Below are 22,023 nucleotides of genomic sequence, written 5' to 3'. Positions count from 1 at the left end.
TTCTAGTATCTCGATTTTAATTTTATCTTGAAATGTTTTACCAGTATCAATAGTACCGTGTTTTTCTCTATTTATACATATATTTTCTCACCTGAAATCCCAATACTCTTTGTCAAGGACAGACAAAGACACATGTTCACGCGAATACAAGGAACCACGCGCATTACCAAGCCACACGTCATATCCCGCATCCGACAAAACGTATGCTAAAGGATCAAAGATAATTACAACATAACAGAAAACAAATAATTAATAAAAGCAACAAAAATCAGAATGCAAATAATAAAATAAAAATATTTATCAATTTTTGAACTCTTTGTAAATTAAAATATAATTGTCAACTTATGATTTACACGTGATTCAGAGACAGAGATATTAAACTACTTAATCTAAAAAAAAAAATGTACTTAAAAAAATAATTTAATATTTTACCATCAAAGTATAATATCTTTACCTAAACCTTTCTCGGGCCCAGCAACGACCCAACCTGCCGAACTACACAAAAGGCCGTGCATAACAAACGCAACAGGCTTTTGCACTTCCGAATTACTCGAATTTGCTCGTCCTGTTAATCGATGTAATTCCAAAATATAACCATCAGATGTGGTTACTTTGTGTAGCTGACCGTTGTAGCCGTATTTGTTCACTAATTCCAGCTAATTAATAAAACGATAGTTTCTTAATTTAAATTGTACAATTAAGGGATTCTTAAGAACTTGATAAAAAGATTGTATTATGTAGCGATTTGAGGCTAATATTTTAAAGAAACGATAAAATTTACAAAATTTTTATGCTTTTGCCAATGTTTCATTATGTGATACATACATTCTTAATGATAAAATAAATATAAATCACTCAAGAAATCGTTTCAAGCGCGATAAAAATTATATCTATCTCTGTACTATTCACGCACACAGACTTTCTTTCTTTCAAATTTATTTTTGACAAAATTGAAAGATGTACTTACAGTGGTAAGATCCGCGTCTGGGTGGACTAGGGGAGATTGCGGATCTATGAATTCGTTGATTGCTGCTGATATCCGGTGATCTATCGACGAGATATCCGTTTGATCAAACACTGGAAGACTCGGCATCGTTCTAACGAACGCCAGAATCGAGAAAAGAAAGGTTGGCAGTAGCATCGTTGTCATTTGATGAGATTGCAGTTGCGTGGATTGTTGGGATCGAAATAAATTGTGCGATTTTGCGCGTGGTGTTATATATTACATATGTATAAAGACGCCACTAAATATATCGTCAGTTTGTTTGCTGCTTTATACGATCTTATATCAAATGCCATCGTCATAATCTGTCATAATTTTTTTGGTTTGATAATGCGATTAACGTATTGTAATTGAGATATCAGAGATTTGTGAACCTTATCGCACGCGCGAAGCGCAGGTGCACCGGTTTGTTTGTTCCTACGAAATGATAAAGTATTTTATATACATATATTTTGCGTGCAAATGCATAATCGCATTGCGGATTTATCTGTTGTGTGATTTTTTGACGAGATTACTCTGAAAAAAAAAAAAAAAAGATTAATTAAAATTGATTATCATTTAAAAAGTATGTACATTATAAAATAGGTAGTTAAATCTTGTAATCCGTGACTTAACAATTTTTGTTATAAAAAATTTAATATAAATTTTTGAGAGGTTTGACATTTTATTTTGTATTATCGATTCATCAATTGGGGACAATGAAAATATAATTTAATAAAATTACCTCAGAAAAGACAAAGTTTGTATTGCAGTTATCAGAGTTTACGATTCCTTTATTATATGATGTTGGTATTATACAATGTGGAATAAGCTTTTTTCCATTATAGACAAAGCCAGCATAGTGTGGCTGTCCTTTTTAAGTTATACTGTTATCTGCATCACGACAACCCATGTCAGATAAAGATTATTATAATACAAATAAGAGAGAGAGAGAGAGAGAGAGAGAGAGAGAGAGAGGATATAATATATCTTATTCTCTAATATTAACTGTATCTTTTATTATATATCCTTATGTCGTTTATAATTCTACGTTTTATTGTTTATTTTTTTTATTCATATCTTGTATGAAAGCGATTAATTTACTGCATTAAAGCTTTATTAAATGTTCATGTAATTTGTTTTTTTTTAGATAAGAAGATTTGTTCAATAAATGGTAAAGATGCTTCACAATTAGTGTCATGAAGTAAAATAAAAAATCGATCATGAGAAGCAAGGTAATTTATATTTTATTTCTTATATATTACTTTTTATTATTTTATTTTTTTATTATATTTTTTTAATAAATATAAATAAATATGAGAGGTATACGTACGTCAAATATTTTCAAATAAATTTGTGCAATAATATGCAAAGTAAACTATAAATGTTTTGTGCGAAAATCTGTGGAGCGCTAAGAGTTATATTATTGATCGATCTTTTATTATAAATCGCTTATAATAGAAGGATCTTAATTTTTATAAATTAAAAAAATTTATTCTTTATTTATTATTGAAATATATTATAAGCAAAATAACTTGTGCAGGGAGAAAACAATTATACAGGAGAAAAAACTTTGCGAGAAAGGATAAATAAGATGATAAGATGAGAGAATGCGGGTAATATTTATCCAGATAAATGCGATGTAATGAAGATAGAGTCAATAAATTTTAAACAGATACAATATTTCATATATTTCATATCAATAAATTTAAAGTAGATAAAATATCTTATGACACGATGACACGAGAAAGATAAACACATGCAACACAATTAATTCTATGAGAATTAACAAGAAATTGTTAACTCAAGTCAATAATTGCATCGAATTAATTCCAAGATATAAAATAGCTCCGCCAACGAGAAAGATAAAAGTCCCCGATTAAATTTCATGGATTAATTACAGAAATTGAAAGAACGAACGCTGGTACTTTTTTTTATTTGAACTCTTCCATTAAACTTATTATCGGGTCATACACAAGTGGCTTCGCGTCGATGGCCCACATATAATCTAGATGGTTGAATTTCTTATCATGCACTAGAAATAGACTATAAGGATTGCCCAACTCGCTATACAGTTTTTTCACATCCTGCGGGAGAATTATGATGTAAGTATAGAGAATGCAAACATTCGAGCAATTAAAATATTATGAATGATAGTTCATATAACTCGAGCATCTTAAATATTTTTAGGATATTTATTGTGTTAGAGAATATAATATACGAGAGTTTATATGGAGTATATATATAAAAATGTATTATATATTAATATTTTGTGTGCCAGCTTTTCTCTGCTCATAAATACATCTATTTCTCTTGTAAAAATAAATATCCTGACAGATATTAAAAGAGAGAATGCTCAAAACAAACCACTGCGTATAAAACAATTACAAACCTTGACGTTCGCTAACCAGTCGTTTTTACTGTAAAAGAGTGAGACTGGTATTTTGATCTTCTTTACATCATATATTGGTGGAGTACGTGAGTTGTATAATTTTTTATTCTGCAATAATCCGTTATCGAATTGTTTAAATTTTCCCGGTGAAATAAGTAAACCTGGTGATAAACATGCTGTTGTTATTATGTATTTTAAAAAATGTTATGGAGATTTGAAAATAATGAATATTTTATTATCTGTGCTTATACAAGCATGGATGCTCACCAGATTGTATGAGTTGTCCATAGTGAATAAGTTGCTTTGTGGATGCACCAGCAGGAAGATGTCCTAAGATTACCGGTAAAAGACTCTGTAAAAATGACGATAAATATATACAGTTAACGATATGAATAATATATTATTAATCAATAATATTAAAAATAAGTACTTCATTAAAAAACTTATACATTTTAATTTATTTTTAAAATCATTGTTAGAAAAAAACAATATTATAGAGTATTATCTGATAATACTAATTAGTGTAGAGTACACTATAAAAAAAGAGACAGAACCAGCATATTAGTTTCCAAATTCTTATCGTACTTGAAATTGCAAATTAATACTGACGTAAAAAAACTGCATCATACCATGTCGAGCTGATCAGGATTAAATCCAGCAATTAGGAACATCATATTCGAGCATATTGGTTGCGAGAGAGCTTTTTCCGCGCACATTATTTGCTGAATTTTTTTTGTGAAGTCGTTGCTGGGGTTAAATTCGTGAATACCGATCAAGGACCACATTATCTGCAACGACGCGTTTAATCCGTAAGAAAGAAATATTGGACATTGATAATTGATTTTTTCATCTAAATCGGAATTGTACGTACGTCGATGGTATTAGAGAACTGTGCCAGCAATTGCATGAAAGGACTCTTCATCCTGCCGCAATAAGCGATCGGTGCCATGGCGAACATCGCCTTAATCTTGTCCTGGTACTCGGGCACCTCCGTCGCCATCACGAAAAAACTTGTGGTACCTTGGCTGTGCCCCAAGTAAAACAGTTTTTCTTGACCGGTAGTCTCTAGGACGTAGTCTATCATTGCTGGAAGATCGTATATACCAATTTCGTGCCAGCTGCAAAAGAAGTACACATAAATTATTCCTCGATGTTTACGTATTAGCTGTAAAAGTACGCGCGATATTATATATATATATATATATATACATCAATGTTTGATGAATATTGAAAGGCGTAACAATTTATAATAAAAAAAAAAAAAAAAAAATATATATATATCTATATTTTTCTGTGAATTTTAGTATGCAAGAATATTAAGAACTGCCGAAAAATTTTAAGAAAAAAAAATTTTGGTTTGTTCAAATATTTTATATTTTGATAATACAAATATTTCATAAATATTTGATCAAGAAAAGATATTAAAAATCGAATAATATTATTATCGATAAAATTTATTGCATCCATAAATATTCCGTTGTACTATGTATGGATTCTTATCAATTTTTATACATTTTTTTCATTGTTTTATTGATGAAGTTTTTATTGAGATATTAATTTTGACATAATCCATTCATCGTGTGTCTTAAGTTGTAATCAGATGGAAGGAAAATGATCGATTGAGATTAAGTGATTAAATCATTTTTTACAAGATAACACACAGATTACCAATAAGACAGTGTTTTTTATAGATATAGATATAGATTTCGAGATAAACTATCGGCTTTCTATGTATTTGTCAATGAAACACGCGATCGTGGATTTGTTATTTGTAGCGAAATATTGATTACGTATTCATTAGCACTAACAATAAGAGACCTTAAAATGAATCACAAAATAAGAAAATTTATATTTCCAAGCGTATAATAAAGGCGGATAATAAGATAAATTGTATCACTTATTTTCTCTCTTGATTCTTACATCCAATCATTAACTGGAAAACTATCATTTGGGAGAAATTAATTTCATCATTGACCAAAGAATCTGTAGCGAAAAGGATGTTCGTGCAGTTTTAAGACACTCTAAAAAGGATCTTTGAAATATCATGATTCACCGCGTTTTATTCACGATCATCTGAAATTTATCTAGATTTATTTAATATTATCATGTAATAATTACGATGAATATTTCTTACAATTATATCATTGTGACGTTACCAGAGACTTGTATAATAAATCGTAATTATTCGTTTACATTTAGATTAACAAAATGAACAATAAACATCACTTGCCTCGTTCTTAAACTTGAGCTTCCCTTATCTGACGCTAATACAGCATGTAACATACGTGTAAAAATATTAATATTTTTTCGTGTTGAAACTTTCACATTATTTCGCGTGCATCAACTTAGAATTTACCTTCAAATATACCAATAATGTAACAGTTTCACATTTTTTTCGACAAAGTTTGCTCTATTTACACATATATAATCAGTTCTCACCTGAAACTCCAATAATTTTTCTTTTTGATAGACGAATTCGAATGTTCATGGGAATACAAGGTGCCACGCGCGTTTCCAAGCCATACGTCATATCCCTCATCAGAAAGAATAAATCCTAAAACATCAAAGACATTTAAAATATAATAATAATAAAGACAAATTAGAATTGATGGAGCAAAAAATTAATAAAAATTTTGTCAAGCCAGTTTTTTAAAATTTATTTTGAAAAGAATATAAAAACGAATTCGCAGTCGGAATGCAAGAATTGTCTGCGATTAGTCAAAGGGATTGAAATATTTTAACAGCATATTTTATAAATAATGTAATATTTAGATAATTATCTAAAATATGGAAATAAGTTTTGTCAACTTATGATTTGCGCGCGATCAGAGTCTCAGATATTAATATTTTATAGAGTGTTCTTTTTTTACCTAAACTTTTCTCGGGCTTGGCAAAGACCCAAATCGATGAACTTGCCAGAATGCCATGCATCACAAAAGCAACAGGTTTTTGCTTTTGTGAATCGCTGGAATTAGCTCGTCCTGTTATTCGATGTAATTCTAAAATATAACCATCAGAAGTAGTCACTGTATGCTGTTCGCCATTGTAACCGTACTTCTTTATCAGTTCCATCTGCACGATAAAATAATAGCTTTCTAATTCAAATCGTATAACTGACAGATTAACAATAAGAGATAAGAGAATCGTTATCATAGCGATTAAATGTTTTTGACATTAAACTGATCTTATTAATATACAAGTCCCACTAATATGATCAATAAAATCTAAGTAAATAAAAAAGAAAAAATTTAAAATTTAAAATTTTATATTTATATGGAGTCGATCACGCAACATATTTCTTTTCTCTTAAAATCGATGAAGAAAAAATAATAAAGTATCAGTATTTTTATTAACGAGCAAAAAAGAGGAATTATGCAGAGTCATTAGAAGTTTCAATTAATGTAAGCCACATTTTTGCACAAAATTTTTTAAAAATTTGTTTAAAGCACAAACTTGTGACGGATGAAAAAATCGAAAGCACTCACGGTCGTAAGTTGCGCATCCTCAGGCCCGGATGTAAAAGTGCCTAGATCTGGGAGTGCTGGTATCAGATCTAAGGGATCCAGCACAATTTTCGGTATTTTTAATAAGTTATCTATTATTACCGCGTTCGTGGATGCCAGGAGCACAAAAAAGAAGATCGGCAGCAACATAATTGCCTTTTGATGCAATCGTCGTTGTGGATAGATGGGATTCAGACGAATCGCCGAAGAATTTTCTTAAATCTAACTTTTTCTTAAATTTAACACGGCATATATATATGTATGATCGCTTTTACTACAAATATCGTCGGAATCGGTCTGCTGTTTTTGTACAATCTTATTGAACGTCATCTGCTAATTTATCATAACTTTTGTCTCAATAATTGGAAATCAAACGTATTAAGTCCTAATTGATATCGTGAAAAAACAAAGATTTCTCGACCTTATCATTATTCACATGGATCGGCTTTCTTCACGGGTTATATATGAATTTTTCTCTACAAAAATATTATTGATTAATATAAAAACCTGTAAAAAGAAGTTTAATTTTAAAGCTTTGTATGCGTAATATTTGTGGATATTTAATCAAAGAAAGATATATTTAAGGTCACGGCATGGCATCAATGATATGTGTTGACAAAAAAAGATACTAAATGTTTTAATCGTGCGAAAGTTTATTGCATCTGTATAAATATGCCGCAATATATGTTACGGATATATGTGTATATATGTGTATATACTGTTTGTATCGATTTTTGTCAAATTTTCTAAATATATTATGTATGCGACTTTTATGCAATGCAATCTATTCGTAAAATTGTAACACTTTAATCGGCTACCACCTCTCGGACAAAAACACTTTCGCCGGCATATTTGTATCTTTCGTAAGATCGCTCATGACATATCTACGGAAGCTAATGTGTTTTTTATTTAGATATTACAAAGATATATATATCAAATAATCCCAACGAATATAACATGATAAGACACACCTAAATAAATATAAGATAAATGTGCTGTAAATGATAAGAGACTGCACGAGAGCGAACACGAGCGAGCGAGTTGTGACGCTGGTCAATAATCAAAGAACGAAAACGAACTCACGTGACAATGATTGTCAAAGTATTAAGATATTACTTCCAATATTATCTAGTTTCACGCCGTTATTTTAGATTTTTAATTGAAGAAATATGATTGACTTAAAAGCCTGCAATTGAATTTTCTTTTTTAGATAGTAAAAATTCTCATTACATTTTCAAAATACATATCACTCAACTTTTTTCACGAATCACTGAAATTCATTGTCAGTTATAGAGTGCTTATCTTTTAATAATAAAATTATTTAATGAGATATATTTATACTATGTTATTATCATAGCATATGATTATTGCGGCAGAAAAATTATTGGTGATGCAAGAATTGGCAAAACAGCTAATTTGATCTGGAAAAATCACATTGCATTTGATTGCGTCCGATATCCGATATATATGTATAAATACGTAATAAAATGCTAATATATATTATTGTATAATAATAAAAATAACTGTGTGTGTGTACATAATGTAGTGTAACAGCGAAAGTGATTGCGTTCGACATCCGATATATGTATATAATGGAATATATATCCATATGTAATTATATATATTTATATTTGATTATATACATGAATTTTTTTCTTACATTATGAATTATCAATAAAATAGAATTTCTTTGCAGATTTTCATCATGTACCTTCGTATTTAAGCTTCAAAATAGATATAGATCTCTGAAGCGTATAAGCCATTTTTCCCTCTTCCCCCTCTTTTTTTCTCTTGAAAGAGAAAAAGATATCAGTTTTATATTTATAAATGTTTATTAATGAAGCACGTTCCACACGTGTGCATCTGATATTCGCAGTGAGAGGGATTATGTATTCATTAGCATATGAAGAGTTCTTAAAATGAAAAGTACCACGAAAAAAAAATATATGATAAAAAAGATGATATAATTTGTAAGCCTTTTTTTAAAACGTGTATTGAAGAACTTGGAGATAATTTTATCTCGACGAAGGTAATTAAATGTATTATTTTTCTAATGTGACACACACATATACACACAAATTTCGCATTAAAATTTAAACAATATGTATTAGAGATAATTAAATCCTACCGTATTAATAAATCCAACCAAATTTGTTATTATTAAGAATATGATTTCGCAAATTTTTTCGGTTCAAGAGGAATACAAGGGGATACAATTTAAAAGAATTAGAAAAGGAATAGAGCGTAAAGAAAAATTCGATAATATTAGCGCAATTTGTATATATCAAAGAATGTTCAAAATATCTCGAGATTTGCCACGTTATCCATAATCATCTAATCTTTTAGTTATCCACTAGAATTAAATAAAGCTACTGGCACCGCAAAATTGTGTAACAATTTCAAGAATGTTGTCAATGTTTCTAACTTTATCTTTAAAAACATGTGTTATATATTTTATTATCTACTTTCAGATAAGAGATTACGCAGTAGCTGATATTTCTTAATCCTTCTAAACCTGTATTGAATGATCGTGATTTCTCGTCAACATGATAATGCCACACACATGGCAATTTTAATATTCAAAATTACACTTCCCACGATACGATACTTAGGTACGATTTGCCTAAATCGAAAGTATAAGGCTTAATGACTGTTATAATAAATTGTAATTAGATACCCAGGAAAAATATTGTCCATATATAAATATAGGAATAAGTATATATAATTATATGTATATATAAATATAAATGTTTTCTCTCTTTCTCTCCGTTTATATATAGGAAAAATAATTTAAAAAATAATAAAAAATAATCAGAAAAATTATATTTGCATTGTTTTTAAAAAAAAGTAAAGTTTATACATGATTAGATTATACAATATTTTATATATAATGTATATTTAACTATAATTATATGCGGGTAATTTTTTCTTGAGTATGTCTTGTAATTTAATTGCAAACTTGATGATTGATCGTAAAACAGATACATGATAATTACGCGAATTAAGTACTGCGTTTAAATCGATACAAGTGATATCGTTACACGATTCTTACAATTTCGTAAATATATGCATAATGTATTTCATACATAAAAAAGCTTAAAATATTTTAGATAAAAGAAGTATTTAACAACGCATATGTACATAATGTGAAATCTGCAATTATATATACTAATAATACAATCTATGTAGCATATTATTTCTTGTACGACAATTATAATTATTTTATTTCGGTTTCTATTATTTATACAGCATCTTCTAGATTCTTTTGTACTCTTTGCCACTTTGCTACCATAGTCGACATCTCCTTGTGCTTTTTGCTGATACTGATTCTCGCCTAGAATCATGTAAAACGTACAATTTTCGATTAGTCCACATACATATATATATATATATATAACTGACATTAAAATATATATATATATAAAACTGACATTAAAATATATATATATTAATGTCAGTTTGTTAGCCATATTAATACAAGAGAATGTTATATCTCAAAAAATATTTAAAAAATTCTGAATTGAGAATAAATAGAAAGTAATAGGTAAAGAGATTTATTTCATTACAAACTAAAAGAGATAATTCTTAGTTCCAAAAATTACTGTATTTAATTTAACGTAAAATGAAGAATTAAAATTTGTTAATTATAATTTAATAACTTTTATATTTTATATACTTTTGTTATGTTCTGATATATAACAGTATATCATACTGTTCTTATATCAAAAAAGAAAATAAAGTGTCGAAAGAAATAACAAGTATCGCGATATGTAAATAGAGACCTTTTTCTTTTTCCGTTCTTTCATCGTTGTATCACTCGATATCGTTTCCGATTCCGTTTCCGGTTTAGTTTCCTCGATTGGAACAGGGACCTGTTCCGTTACAATGGCAACGGGATCCTGTTGCTGCACTGTTCGTTCCGTTTCCGTTTTCTCGATGCGCGCGATGTCGTTATAAAAGGAATCAAGAGCGGATCCCAGAGATTCCTTCGAGGCTTTAACCGGCGGTTTGGCGATGATTTTATTATTCGTGTAAATCGGCGTGTATCCCACCATAAACTGAATAGCATTCTGCCCGCCATGCTTGTTCGCAACTGCGATCGTCTGTTAACAAATACAGATATGTAAATTACAATTTCCATAAAAAATGTATTCTAAATTCTAAAATACACCTATTTTATGGGAACGTGAATTCCTTATATTTATTATACGTTCGTTATATGTACGTGCGAGAGTGCTACCGCATTCCTTGATACTTCAATATCTTCTATATACTTTAATTAAGTATAATTGTGCATCAAGGAATAAATATATGTGGTATTCATTTATTAATACGGAATTTATTGGTATAGCAGAAATGCACTTACATTATGCAAATGTTGATGAAAGGCTGGATAATGAACAAAAGGCTCTTGAAGCAGGCCTGCCTGATGGTGACTTAGAATAGGTATTGTTGGATCCCCAATCGAAGGCGCGTAAATCGCATTACTTTGCTGTGACGCTGTGTTATATATTATCCCTTTCAAGGTAGCCGTCTCATAGGACGTTTCCGGCAGATCCACACCCGGTGGCAAAGGCTCCATATTCGCGTGATTCGAAGGTATCGTGGTTTGAGGTGACATGGCCGCCTGTGGATGTGCGTAAGACAAGGATTCTAATGCAGGATTTACCATCTGCGCCGTATTTAGAGTTGTTATATTGTCTGTGAAAAAACACAAGTTTTTTTTACTAATATTTATAGTAATTATGATTATAACAATTATCTTTATAATATAATGTTATAAAGATATATAATATATTACACACGCACACACAATCACTACTAATCACTACTAGCCATTTAACTTTCTATCAATTATATTATAATATTATAATAATCAATTACCTCTCTCCAAACGTTTTCTCTTCGCGTCCAAGGATTTATCGTCGGGTTTCTCCTTTTTCCTCTTGTCCTTCTTCAGGTCTTCCGCGAATATTCTTGGTGGCGGCGGTGGACTCGGATTAGATATTTGTGGTGGAGGTGGTGCTTCCAGATCCGTAGGACGTCTTTCCGTTACATTTTCGTTATTCGTCTTATTATCGTCCATCTCCTCAGCTTGCTTCTCCTTCGTCCTTTTCGTTCCAGGTGATTCTAGTGTAAAAACAATAAAAAGTTAGTTATATTATAGATGTAGCTTAATTTATAGTTTTTCTATTGATGACATTCTTCCGATTCTGGTGGCGGAGTTGTGCACAATTCCATCTCCTCAGTGCCACCGGCAATACCGGTGTCAGGATAAGTCCACTGTGATGTTCCACTGGATGTATTGTGGTAGTAATATCTCTTGTGCGACCTGAAAAATCCCCCGACCAAAAGGGAGAACACATGAGACAACATTACTGACGTTTGTACCATATTTTCTGTTGTAATTTTCTATGTTACATTTAATGCACGCTTAAATAATGTTTCCGTGGCGAAACATTCGGTCGCGTCCGTCACCAGTTTCTTAAACGAAAGCAAAAATTAATAGAACATAATCTAGTAATCACTCCTACCTGCGATGTTGTGTCTCGTTTTTACTCGACGAAGGCCTTTCGTTACAGGAAAGATGGGAGATGTATAATTATGTAATTATCAGAATGTATTCTCTCTTGTGGGAAATATTAATGCGAGATTACAGCAAAGTGAAAGGAAAGAGAGGTATTTGTGACTGAAGTGCAGGGAAAATAATGATGAAAATATTAAGTCCCAATATAATATCTGGTTTATTTGTGATTAATCCCAAGGATTACCAGATATTAATAAAATATAATGATAGATAGGATAATACTTACATTGTTAATCATCGTTCATGTCTCTATCAGAATAGATAAACGAACGAAATTATAATGCCAGATAAAATATTTCTCGCATACACTTTGAAACATATGTTTATAAGAATAAAATATATTTTTTCTTTTTATATCTTCCACATTTTATTAAAAAATGAAATATATATCCAGCGCAGAGATAAATGTATACCTAATAAAACTTTACAATATTTCTTCATTTCAATAAATAGCACAAAATTAATTTATATATATAAACATGAAACTTTCTAAAATAATTTTTTTGACACTTTTTTGATAAGATGTAATTAAATTTTCTTGTTTTAAATAATAATATCACTGTAGAAAACGATGATCAAATAATTTTGTTATAGTTACTTTTATAGTCATTCTTCAAAGCTAATCCATCAAAGCTTTCTCTTTCTCTCTCTCTTTTGCTACATTTCATTTATATGTTATCATGTTAAGCATAAATAATTAACTAAGGCCTGTCTCAATCAAAAAAATTATTATTTCACTTTTCTCATGGTATCTTCTTGTCTTCATTTGAATAAAATTTACTTCAACTTCACACTTATTTCATAATTATAGCACAAATGTGTTTTTAATCCAAGTGACGTTCTTGTTATTGGATTATCGCTTGCAGCAAATTACATTAAATAGATTGCAATATATCACTCAGCACGTATTAATTATCACATTGACAATATCACAAGATCAAAAACTTCTTAAGGCTAAATAAGAGATGATCACTTGATTTAGCACTAGAAATATATTACACTTCAAGAGAGATCATAATTCTTACAGAACTCTGCACCTTCATTTAAGCTAAGCTTTATGAAATGATAAAAGTGTATCAATTGCATTATATAATGTTCTAAAATTTAAAAAAGATATCTGTGTATATTAAAACCACTATATATATTCTGTATAATCGCGATAATCAATTATTTATCACAAATATTATCGAATTAGTAATTTGATAAATTTTATTTTGATTTGATTTGTGGGAAGAGTTGTATCAAAGAAACAAATTTGAAAATATCATATTCGAGTGTACATTAAGTCTTGAAATATTAGGAACTTATTTAGTGTGTGTCCTACAAATTTTCGTAGATATAATGCTACTGAATACTTTTTTAGAATTAGTGTACCTACTCCTAGATTTGTTAATTAACTAATTTGCATTTATAAATTTGCTAAAAATGAATAAATATTTCCAATGATGGATGAAATAATGTAATAGTACATAGCAATATTGCATGTATGTATGAAGAAATAAATAAATAAATAAATATGTGTTTGTGTATCTCTTCATTGCATAAATTAATGATACACATATAAAGCCATTGAACATAAATGTCGTGTATATTAAATACCTATATTTACATAGAAAACTAGTAGTGCAAATTGTGTATGGAATACCGTACCTATCCCACTGACATAGCCAACCAGCTGGTGCTGCATCTTGCTCTAATCTTTCCAATTCATGATTTGTATTAGTCAGCCACTTTTGAAAGTAACTTTCTTCTAAGCTATTTGCCGCCCATGCAGTAGATAATGTCTGTAACAGAATAATTTATATTAATAAGTTTCATATTGATAATTGTGCCAAATTTATCCAAATAATAATGCTAGATTATATGATTAATTTTAATATTTAAACATTACTAATTCCAAACACATTTTAGCTATATAATATAATAATATTCATATATATATAAAATCTTGAAAAAAATATTCACTTGTAGTTGAATTTGCATTGTTTGAACAGCGGAGACGCTCTCTCTTCCTTCGGAAAGAAATTTTAATTTCTCTGTTATAATCTGCGACAAGTCATTCATCTCTTTCTTATCATTATCTTTTTCTTCAACTGCATTGGGTGCTGTTTTATCTTCTGCAAGTACTTCCGAATCACACGATTCGTCTTTAGAATCGAGCTTTTCTTCGGTCTTAACACTAACACATTGTTCTGCCTCTTCATGTGCTTCATTGCATTCTTCTTGACTTTCTGTGCATGATTGATTATGAATTCCCGCATCGTCGTTTTCGGTATTACGTGAAATAGTTTCATTGCTCGCGAGATCACTATTATTATCATTTTGAATCGTAGTGTCATGATAAACGTTATTTTGTTTAACTTTCGTTGATGGAACTAAAATTATGAAAGAAATTATTTAATTAAACATAAAGATATTATTTCTATATTGCAAAAATTTGTCATATAATTTAAATTAATGCAAAGCTTTTTATCATATTATTGATGTAATAAACAGATGAAAATAATTGATACCATCAAATGCTATTCGTTTCTTCCTTTGGAAAGCTTTGCCACATGTCTGCATATCTTCAAGAAATATATTCGTCTTAGATTTATCTTCATCCATCTTCGATTCTTTTTCCTGCGTTTTTTCATCATCATTCTTCATTTCTTGACTATCTCCGTTGTTGTCATTACACTGATCACTACTTTGTATATTGCTAGAATTTTTTGCAGAAACACCATAAATTTTTGATGAATTTATCACATCTACATATTCCTCATCTTGCGCAATCGGGAACAAAGGTTTAATCTCCTGCTTGGGTTTAACTTCCTCTTCTCCATCTGAATCATCTCCATAACCAGGTACTAAGGACACTTTAAAATCCAACTTCGGAATTACGTTTTGTGTATTAACATCTTTTCTATTCTTGTTTCCAATGAAAAACTGTTTTTCCCCTTGAACTATACTATTCTTACTACTAGATTCAGCTATTTTACATTTCTCGGATTGTTCGGATTGATTCGTACAATTTGATATGTTAGTCGAGTCAGATTGATACGAATGAGACAAATTTTTGATAGGAGACATTCCCATTGGATGGAAGGCGGGTCCGATTTCACCGGCTTTTAGATATGATACAGAATTTGAATTTCCTGATTCAGATAAAGTTGTCGACGTCTTTTTCTCGTCTGAGGAATTATTTTCATCCTCCGAATCGCTTCCGTCGCTACCAAAAGATGTTATCATCTCTATCCGTCTAAATAAAAGAGAGAAATATATTTTTTGTCAAAAAAGTATAATTTTAGTTTAAATATTAATAGTTTTATTCATTTGCCATACCCATCATCAGAATCATCATCCTTCACAGGAGACTCATTCTTAATTTCTGATTTGCTTTCCGAGTTACATTTTTTAGGAGGTTCATTATGCATAAATCTGTTGCGATTTCTTGCTACCACTTCTTGTGGTATCATGCCCTCTGGTATATTTGCTTGTGACTGTCGATCTGTAATAATTGTTCATCTCAATAATGTTTTCCATTATTAAACATTAAACGTAAAATCTATAGTTTAAAGAATGGCAATTACATGCGATGGATGAAAAATCTACCCAATGAGGTCCCTGGATTGGATGTTTAACTCCAGATCCCATCTCAGATTGCTTTTTTATTAAACGTAACTCCTCTGGCATGTCCCATGTTACCTCATTAGTCTCAATGTGCCAATAATAAGGATAACCAGTAGAATCATCGTAGCACTCTTGCCACACTAGTAAGTATACATAATTCTAAACATTTCAAATATTTTTAATTTTTTTCTGTTATTTCTATTTAAAATTCTTACATGTTTGCTGATTCGTATGATGCACAGACTGCGAAGCTGGCTTAGTTGCTAAGCTTGGATCATTAACAGTGTTTGGAACATGTTGTTCTGGGGCAATAAGTTGAATTTCCTACAAGAAATGTGAATTAAATATCTATAATACAGAGCATATCATCAATTAACTACCTTAAAAAAATCGTTGACTTGATCGTCTAATTTTTGTGTATCTTTCTTAGGATCTTCTGTGTCACTGTCGGAATTGTACTGGCACAAATTGGCCAATGGATTGCTGGCCTCATTTTGTATAGGTTGTATGTTATTCACTGGCTTGCACTTATCTGTATATAATTTATAAGAATAAGCAAGAGCAAGATAACACATATGTATTAAATCTCTTTTAATATATATATATATGTATGAATTTTTAAAAAATAACAAATAATGGAAATGAAAGAATAAATAACAGTGATTAGCATATCTAATAATTTAAAATGTAGATTGATATATTTACTTTGCGTGTGGTCGACATAATTGCCTTGAGATCTATTGAGCGTCAAGACCGGCCTCCTCTGACGTCTCTTCATAATAAAAGAATAGCAGAGCTATTCGCTAAATTCAGAAAATCTTGAAATCAATTCGCAAAGCGGAACGTGCTCTTCGTCAACTTCGACCTTTGCTCGCACATACGTTTCTACGTAAAAGAATACACGTGCGCATGTCATTTACGTGAATTAATTAAATAATTATGCATTTTCGTATCGTGACGAAGTAATTATCATACGAGGTTTTTAAGTTTGTTGAATCGTAATCTAACCAAAAATATCCTATCCATTTGTTTAACTCCGATAGTACATCTTCACTGTATGAAATTGGCGTTCTTCGAAATTCATCCTAATGATACAGTGTTGCCAACACTTGCATCTCTAAAAACCGCCCTAAAATTTTTAGCATTTTCGAATAAACGGGTTTTAACTTTTAACCCAACCTAGGGTATCGATCCATATAACTTTTTCCCTAGGGCGGAAAAGTCAAAAGTGAAAAATTTTGCCATTAGTTTCAATGCTAATATTTTTCACTTTTCACGTTTCCGCCCTAAGGAAAAACTTACATGATCGGTACCCTGATCAATTAATAACTATTTTACTATGAATTCAAGTCTTTTATTGGTAGAGACAATGCAATGACGTCATTAATCTCTCTCAGAGCGCGATTAATACATTCGAAAATGCCATTTGTCTTGTCAAATCTAAAACATAAAAGAAGCAAGTTTAAATTTTTAAAAAAGCAATCGCATATCTGCTTAAATAGTATTGTTAATTTTAATGCTAAATAACATAATTAAGTATCTGATAAAAATATAGAGAGATAAAATTATATATAATTGAAACCTTTATATTTTTAAAGATATTTATTCATGATTTTATGCACACACATATATAGAGTATTAAACTTTTTTTAAAATTAAAAAAAGAAAATGATTAATAAAACAATATTGTAGCATACAATAGCAACTAGCAACACTGCCGCACAATTTCCCAATCCCAACTCCCAACTCTCAAGTCGGGCGCACGTGGTATATTCTGCAAGTGCAAATAAAAATACTGAGATCTCAAATATTATTTTAACACGCAGAAAGGGCATACAGAATCCGTGACGATTCTATTGTACATATTAGTCGTCAATATTAATATATGATCTTCGGATGCATATTTTATTGTGTCGATAATGCGCGATATTTGTTATTAACAATGATAGATCAAGATAGTCAAACCGAGGATACCGTGACGCTGCTTCTCCAAAAGGAGCGATTTAAGATTGATAAAAAAAAACTGATCCATAAGAGCCAATATTTTGCCGCACTTCTCTCTACAACTTATACAGATCATCGTTTGTCGGAACATATTATCAACTATGAGATTCCCTCAATTTCCTTCCAGGTTAGTTAACTACAATTTTTAGCCGCGTTTAAAAAGAACAAAATTTGTTATATTTAATGTGACTATAATGCGTGTGGTGTATGCGTTATATTGATACAATAAATTACTTCATTGTATAATTGAAATGAAAGACAATGACTTCGATTTTACAGGATTTTATAAATTGGATTAACAATGATGAACATGATGTTATGAGAAAGATATTTAATAAACACAATCTTGGACGTCTTTTGATATTATTGGAGTTAAGTGTTCTCTTCGTAGTAGATGACTTAATAGAAAATATAACACTTAGACTCGAGAAATATTATTTGTTACCGATAGATGTAATTGATATTTGGTTGCTGGCACAGGAATTAGGCCTTAGTATATTACAAGATCTTTGTTTGGCTGTTTGCTTAGATCGTTTTACTGAACTGCCATTAAATTTGATCTATAAGCTATCAAGGCAAAATTTTTTGAAATTAGTTGGAAATATTAATCTAAGAGTTGCAAAAATATATAATGCAGAATCTTATTTGCCCCAAATTGCGCAAGAATGGATGAAAATTAATAAGGTGAATATTATCTCTATATATAACAACAATCTTAAAATTAGAACAGTGTAATTTTTTGAGGGAGTAAATTGAAAAAGATCTAAATTTTATTTTTTCTTCGAAAGCGTAAAACAAGATTGATTTCAAATTTCAAGATATTGATCTTTGATACCTATTTTGTTTTCTTGGCATATACATGTACATATATCAGTATACTCTATTATATGTATATTAACATATTATAATTTAATGTATAATAGATTTAAAGTATTAATTTTTATAAAAGGACACAATTCCGTTGGATATTTTAAAAAAGACTGGACCAATAGTTTATCCAAGTATTATATCCTGTGATAATTCTGATTCTTCTGATGTTAATAATGAATTTTATCTTCATTGTTGGAATGATGATAAGCTCATTGAACTTGCTACATTTAAATATCCCAAAGATATTATCAATAACAATACGAATAGTAGAATAATAGGAATGCAGATTACTGCCAGAGGTACGCAATTTCTGTGATCTTCCTTTTTTTTTTTATTTTTTTTTTTTTTATATTTACTTACTGTTTTACACGTGATCTCTTAGGACATAATTTATATCTTAGCGGCGGAGAATTTGGTATCGGTTCAGGAAGGTTCAATATGAACATATGGCGTTACTCTCTGATATCTAAGAAATGGTTTTTCGAGACAAGGTAAGTATTTTAATAAGTAGATAAGATGATAGAAATTAATCATATAAAGTAGCATTCTCTGCAAATCCAAGTCCTGTTAATATTTTAGTATGCCACATGCGAGAAGACATATGGTTGCTGCATTTGTGCGGAATACATTATTGCTTGCAGGTGGTGTAGGACATTATCGACGAAAACTAGGATCTCTTGATATCTATAATGTCCATAAAGGTAATTTTAATTAGGTAGCATAGAAAATCATTATAATGCAAATGCTTCTTTTAATGTGATATGCAATGTTCAATGCATAAATATCCCCAAAATGTTCCCAAATTGTATATATCTCAATCAAGTTTCAGAGATACAAACTATATCGTAGGAGTATTCTTATTACATAATTGTTTGCACGATTTATTCTTGCTCGAAATTACTTATTAATATCGAAAACATATACTGTGATAACATTTATTTTGTTTTATTACTACTTACTTATATTGTTTTTTGCTCTCTTCCATTTCAACAATTCATAGGCATATGGATTAAGGGTTCGACCATGCCCGTGGAATTCGTCACTCCCCCTGATTATTTTGTTGTTGAAAACAAATTGATCTTATATTTTAATCAGTCTAAGCTAAGATCATTACCTTTGATGTATGTATATAACATCGAGTGGAATTCATGGTACATAGTATCAATAAAATGTCAACAGCAACATGTACGTGAACTACATGTGACTACGCCAATAATGAAGTTTAATGCTGCTTCATGTTACATTGGTGAATATTACAGTTTATACGTGATATGTATGTGTAAATAAGCTTAAAATTCACTCATTGCTATATTTTATAGATGTTAACAAGCCAGACAGAATCAATCTAAAAACTATTGTAGTGATATGCAACAATTTAGAACATAATCGCAAACAATTTGATGAAGTAACTGCTGACCTTTGCGGAACTAATGATGACAATGAATATAATATGTACTTTTGCTTTACACTGTTACAAAATGATTTATATCAGAACAATATGCTGATATGTACGAAAGATTTGCGTTTTGCACTAATATGTTTGGCAGAAAGAGAACATTTACAGTGGCATAGTATACCTATACAGAACCCAAACAAGTTCCGTTCTCTTACTTCGGAGTCACGTTCAGACTTTTTTCATTTGATGGATCCAGCTAATTTACATGTTAAGTCGGCGGTGAAATTGGATTATACAACTTGACATATATAATTCTTTGTGAGTTAAACGCTCGATGATTGAACATAGAAATATGAATAGATATAAAGATCCAAGTAAAATCCAAGAAAAATGCAGTGAAAAAATTGCAGAAATATTGCAGATTAAAAGATCTTTACACTCTCTATGTACTCTTTGAAAAAATCAACTTGGCTTTATTTTTATCTATAACAATGTCCTCTACTTTCACGAATTGTCAAAAAACATTGTAAATATATTGCATAACATTTGTTGTGTCAGAAATGATTTTTTTATATAAATTTTGCATAGAGTATGAATGAACATTTTTTATTGACTTTTATATGAATTTTTATATTAAAGTTTTTATCAACGCTAATTGTTTTGTTTATTACTAAATTATATATCGGAAAAATACATCTTATCTCTTTTTCTCATTGACACCCAACGATTACACAAGTGTAATTACTAATTTGAGGACGATTGTGGAATTTTAATAGGACTTACATTTATAATCTATATTAGTATGATACAACGGTGTAATAATAAGATTTCATTTTAAATCACATGTTTTATTTTATCGTAAATTTTTTTTGAGACGGAAAGCAGTCTTCAAACAAGTATAACACGACCATTAACGTGGAATAAGAAGGCACATCGCGATAGTATATCACGTAAAAATAAATACTTGCCGTTCTTGCGATGCCACGAGAATTCCCGATGAGATTAATAATAATGTTGGCGGTTTTTCGAGGATGCTGGCAGTCTCGTCGGGAAAACCGCGTTTTGAATATCATGTCGAATATCCTACAAATTTTCGATTCTATTTCATTTTTTTTCGATTGTGCCGCGATGTACCCGTTAAGTATTAAGTATATACCAAGTCGTGTGATACAGCAAAGCCGAATATTTTAGCGTAATAAGTTGCGTGTGCTATCCGTAATGCGAAGATGCGGGGACGCGGAAATTATTCGGATGCTCGTCTTGTAAAAATAAACCGCGTCCCGCTGATTCGAGCGATTCACACATGCGACATTTTATGACAAAACACACAGGAAGAGAATACAGCGTTCCAAAATAATTTACATACAGAATATACGCGCGCACGAAAGAGAGAGAGAGAGAATAATATTAATCTTTCGGTTCTCCTTTTCTTTTTTTTTGTACAGAGACGTCGTAGACTTAAAAGCGGTCATCGCGACGAGCCGTTTCGGTTTTCTTCATTCGTGTATTCTCTCGTTAAGCTTCGTGCAAAAGTTGAAAGGCCAGTGGAAAGCCAGTGAAAAGGATCAACCGGAGATGGTTCGACGTCTACGAATCGAATGCATACGAAAACGGAGAAGATATATTCTTTTTGGAGAAAACGTATTTGTGTAGATTAGATGCTTCCCCCCCCCCCAA

At 30.4% G+C, this 22,023-nt stretch overlaps 4 protein-coding genes across 5 annotated transcripts in view; 1 reads left to right on the top strand and 3 right to left on the bottom strand.

Annotated features, from left to right (window-relative positions):
• LOC115245955 (lipase 3-like) overlaps positions 1-1,500 on the bottom strand; it is a 6,440-nt gene extending 4,940 nt beyond the window's left edge. Inside the window, exons 1-3 of the mRNA XM_029824483.1 lie at positions 968-1,500; positions 455-656; positions 92-206 (exon numbers count right to left, since the gene is read on the bottom strand). Coding sequence (XP_029680343.1) covers positions 92-206; positions 455-656; positions 968-1,150 — 500 coding nt within the window. The 5' untranslated portion in view covers positions 1,151-1,500. The remainder of the gene's footprint in view (positions 1-91; positions 207-454; positions 657-967) is intronic.
• A 1,293-nt stretch (positions 1,501-2,793) lies between these two features.
• On the bottom strand, positions 2,794-7,027 carry LOC115246002 (lipase 3-like). Its single transcript, XM_029824547.1, has 8 exons — positions 6,860-7,027; positions 6,245-6,446; positions 5,814-5,928; positions 4,246-4,492; positions 4,004-4,162; positions 3,642-3,726; positions 3,375-3,535; positions 2,794-3,069 (listed from the first exon to the last, which is right to left on the bottom strand). Exons 1-8 carry the CDS (start codon positions 7,025-7,027, stop codon positions 2,917-2,919), a joined length of 1,290 nt encoding a protein of 429 aa, XP_029680407.1. The 3' UTR covers positions 2,794-2,916.
• Positions 7,028-9,799: 2,772 nt separating this feature from the next.
• Positions 9,800-17,154, bottom strand: LOC115246012 (formin-binding protein 4-like). The gene is made up of 13 exons (XM_029824572.1): positions 16,782-17,154; positions 16,457-16,608; positions 16,292-16,400; positions 16,037-16,216; positions 15,789-15,954; positions 14,978-15,705; positions 14,430-14,839; positions 14,115-14,248; positions 12,072-12,209; positions 11,762-12,012; positions 11,244-11,578; positions 10,660-10,980; positions 9,800-10,211 (listed from the first exon to the last, which is right to left on the bottom strand). The coding sequence occupies exons 1-13, from the start codon at positions 16,852-16,854 to the stop codon at positions 10,119-10,121; spliced, it is 3,090 nt and encodes a 1,029-aa protein (XP_029680432.1). The 5' UTR covers positions 16,855-17,154; the 3' UTR covers positions 9,800-10,118.
• A 653-nt stretch (positions 17,155-17,807) lies between these two features.
• Positions 17,808-22,023, top strand: LOC115246072. Of its 2 annotated transcripts, XM_029824659.1 has the most exons (8): positions 17,808-17,934; positions 18,026-18,207; positions 18,360-18,764; positions 19,030-19,249; positions 19,333-19,441; positions 19,530-19,651; positions 19,951-20,196; positions 20,270-22,023. In XM_029824659.1, exons 3-8 carry the CDS (start codon positions 18,399-18,401, stop codon positions 20,647-20,649), a joined length of 1,443 nt encoding a protein of 480 aa, XP_029680519.1. In that variant the 5' UTR covers positions 17,808-17,934; positions 18,026-18,207; positions 18,360-18,398; the 3' UTR covers positions 20,650-22,023. The 2 variants fall into 2 exon arrangements, with proteins under 2 accessions (XP_029680519.1, XP_029680518.1); XM_029824658.1 differs by having other exon boundaries at positions 17,814-18,207.

This window comes from Formica exsecta, unplaced genomic scaffold (genome assembly GCF_003651465.1).
Source record: "Formica exsecta isolate Colony F162 unplaced genomic scaffold, ASM365146v1 scaffold138, whole genome shotgun sequence".
NCBI classification, from domain to species: domain Eukaryota; kingdom Metazoa; phylum Arthropoda; class Insecta; order Hymenoptera; family Formicidae; genus Formica; species Formica exsecta.
The sequence above is the reverse complement of the archived record's forward strand: the minus strand, read 5'-3'. Positions and strand labels throughout refer to the sequence as shown.

What these genes read in the sequence shown, in the direction of transcription:
- LOC115246072 (XM_029824658.1), top strand. Translation starts at nt 17,962, where the DNA reads ATGATCTTCGGATGCATATTTTATTGTGTCGATAATGCGCGATATTTG. An exon ending in AATGGATGAAAATTAATAAG is followed by an intron (nt 18,765 to 19,029) that starts GTGAATATTATC and finishes TTTTTATAAAAG; the next exon opens with GACACAATTCCGTTGGATAT. An exon ending in TGCTGCTTCATGTTACATTG is followed by an intron (nt 20,197 to 20,269) that starts GTGAATATTACA and finishes TATATTTTATAG; the next exon opens with ATGTTAACAAGCCAGACAGA.
- LOC115246002 (XM_029824547.1), bottom strand. Translation starts at nt 7,027, where the DNA reads ATGTTGCTGCCGATCTTCTTTTTTGTGCTCCTGGCATCCACGAACGCG. An exon ending in AGGATGCGCAACTTACGACC is followed by an intron (nt 6,447 to 6,859) that starts GTGAGTGCTTTC and finishes TTTATCGTGCAG; the next exon opens with ATGGAACTGATAAAGAAGTA. An exon ending in TGGACAACTCATACAATCTG is followed by an intron (nt 3,536 to 3,641) that starts GTGAGCATCCAT and finishes GTTTATCACCAG; the next exon opens with GTTTACTTATTTCACCGGGA.
- LOC115246012 (XM_029824572.1), bottom strand. Translation starts at nt 16,854, where the DNA reads ATGAAGAGACGTCAGAGGAGGCCGGTCTTGACGCTCAATAGATCTCAA. An exon ending in TCATACGAATCAGCAAACAT is followed by an intron (nt 16,217 to 16,291) that starts GTAAGAATTTTA and finishes TATACTTACTAG; the next exon opens with TGTGGCAAGAGTGCTACGAT. An exon ending in AAGAACGGAAAAAGAAAAAG is followed by an intron (nt 10,212 to 10,659) that starts GTCTCTATTTAC and finishes ACATGATTCTAG; the next exon opens with GCGAGAATCAGTATCAGCAA.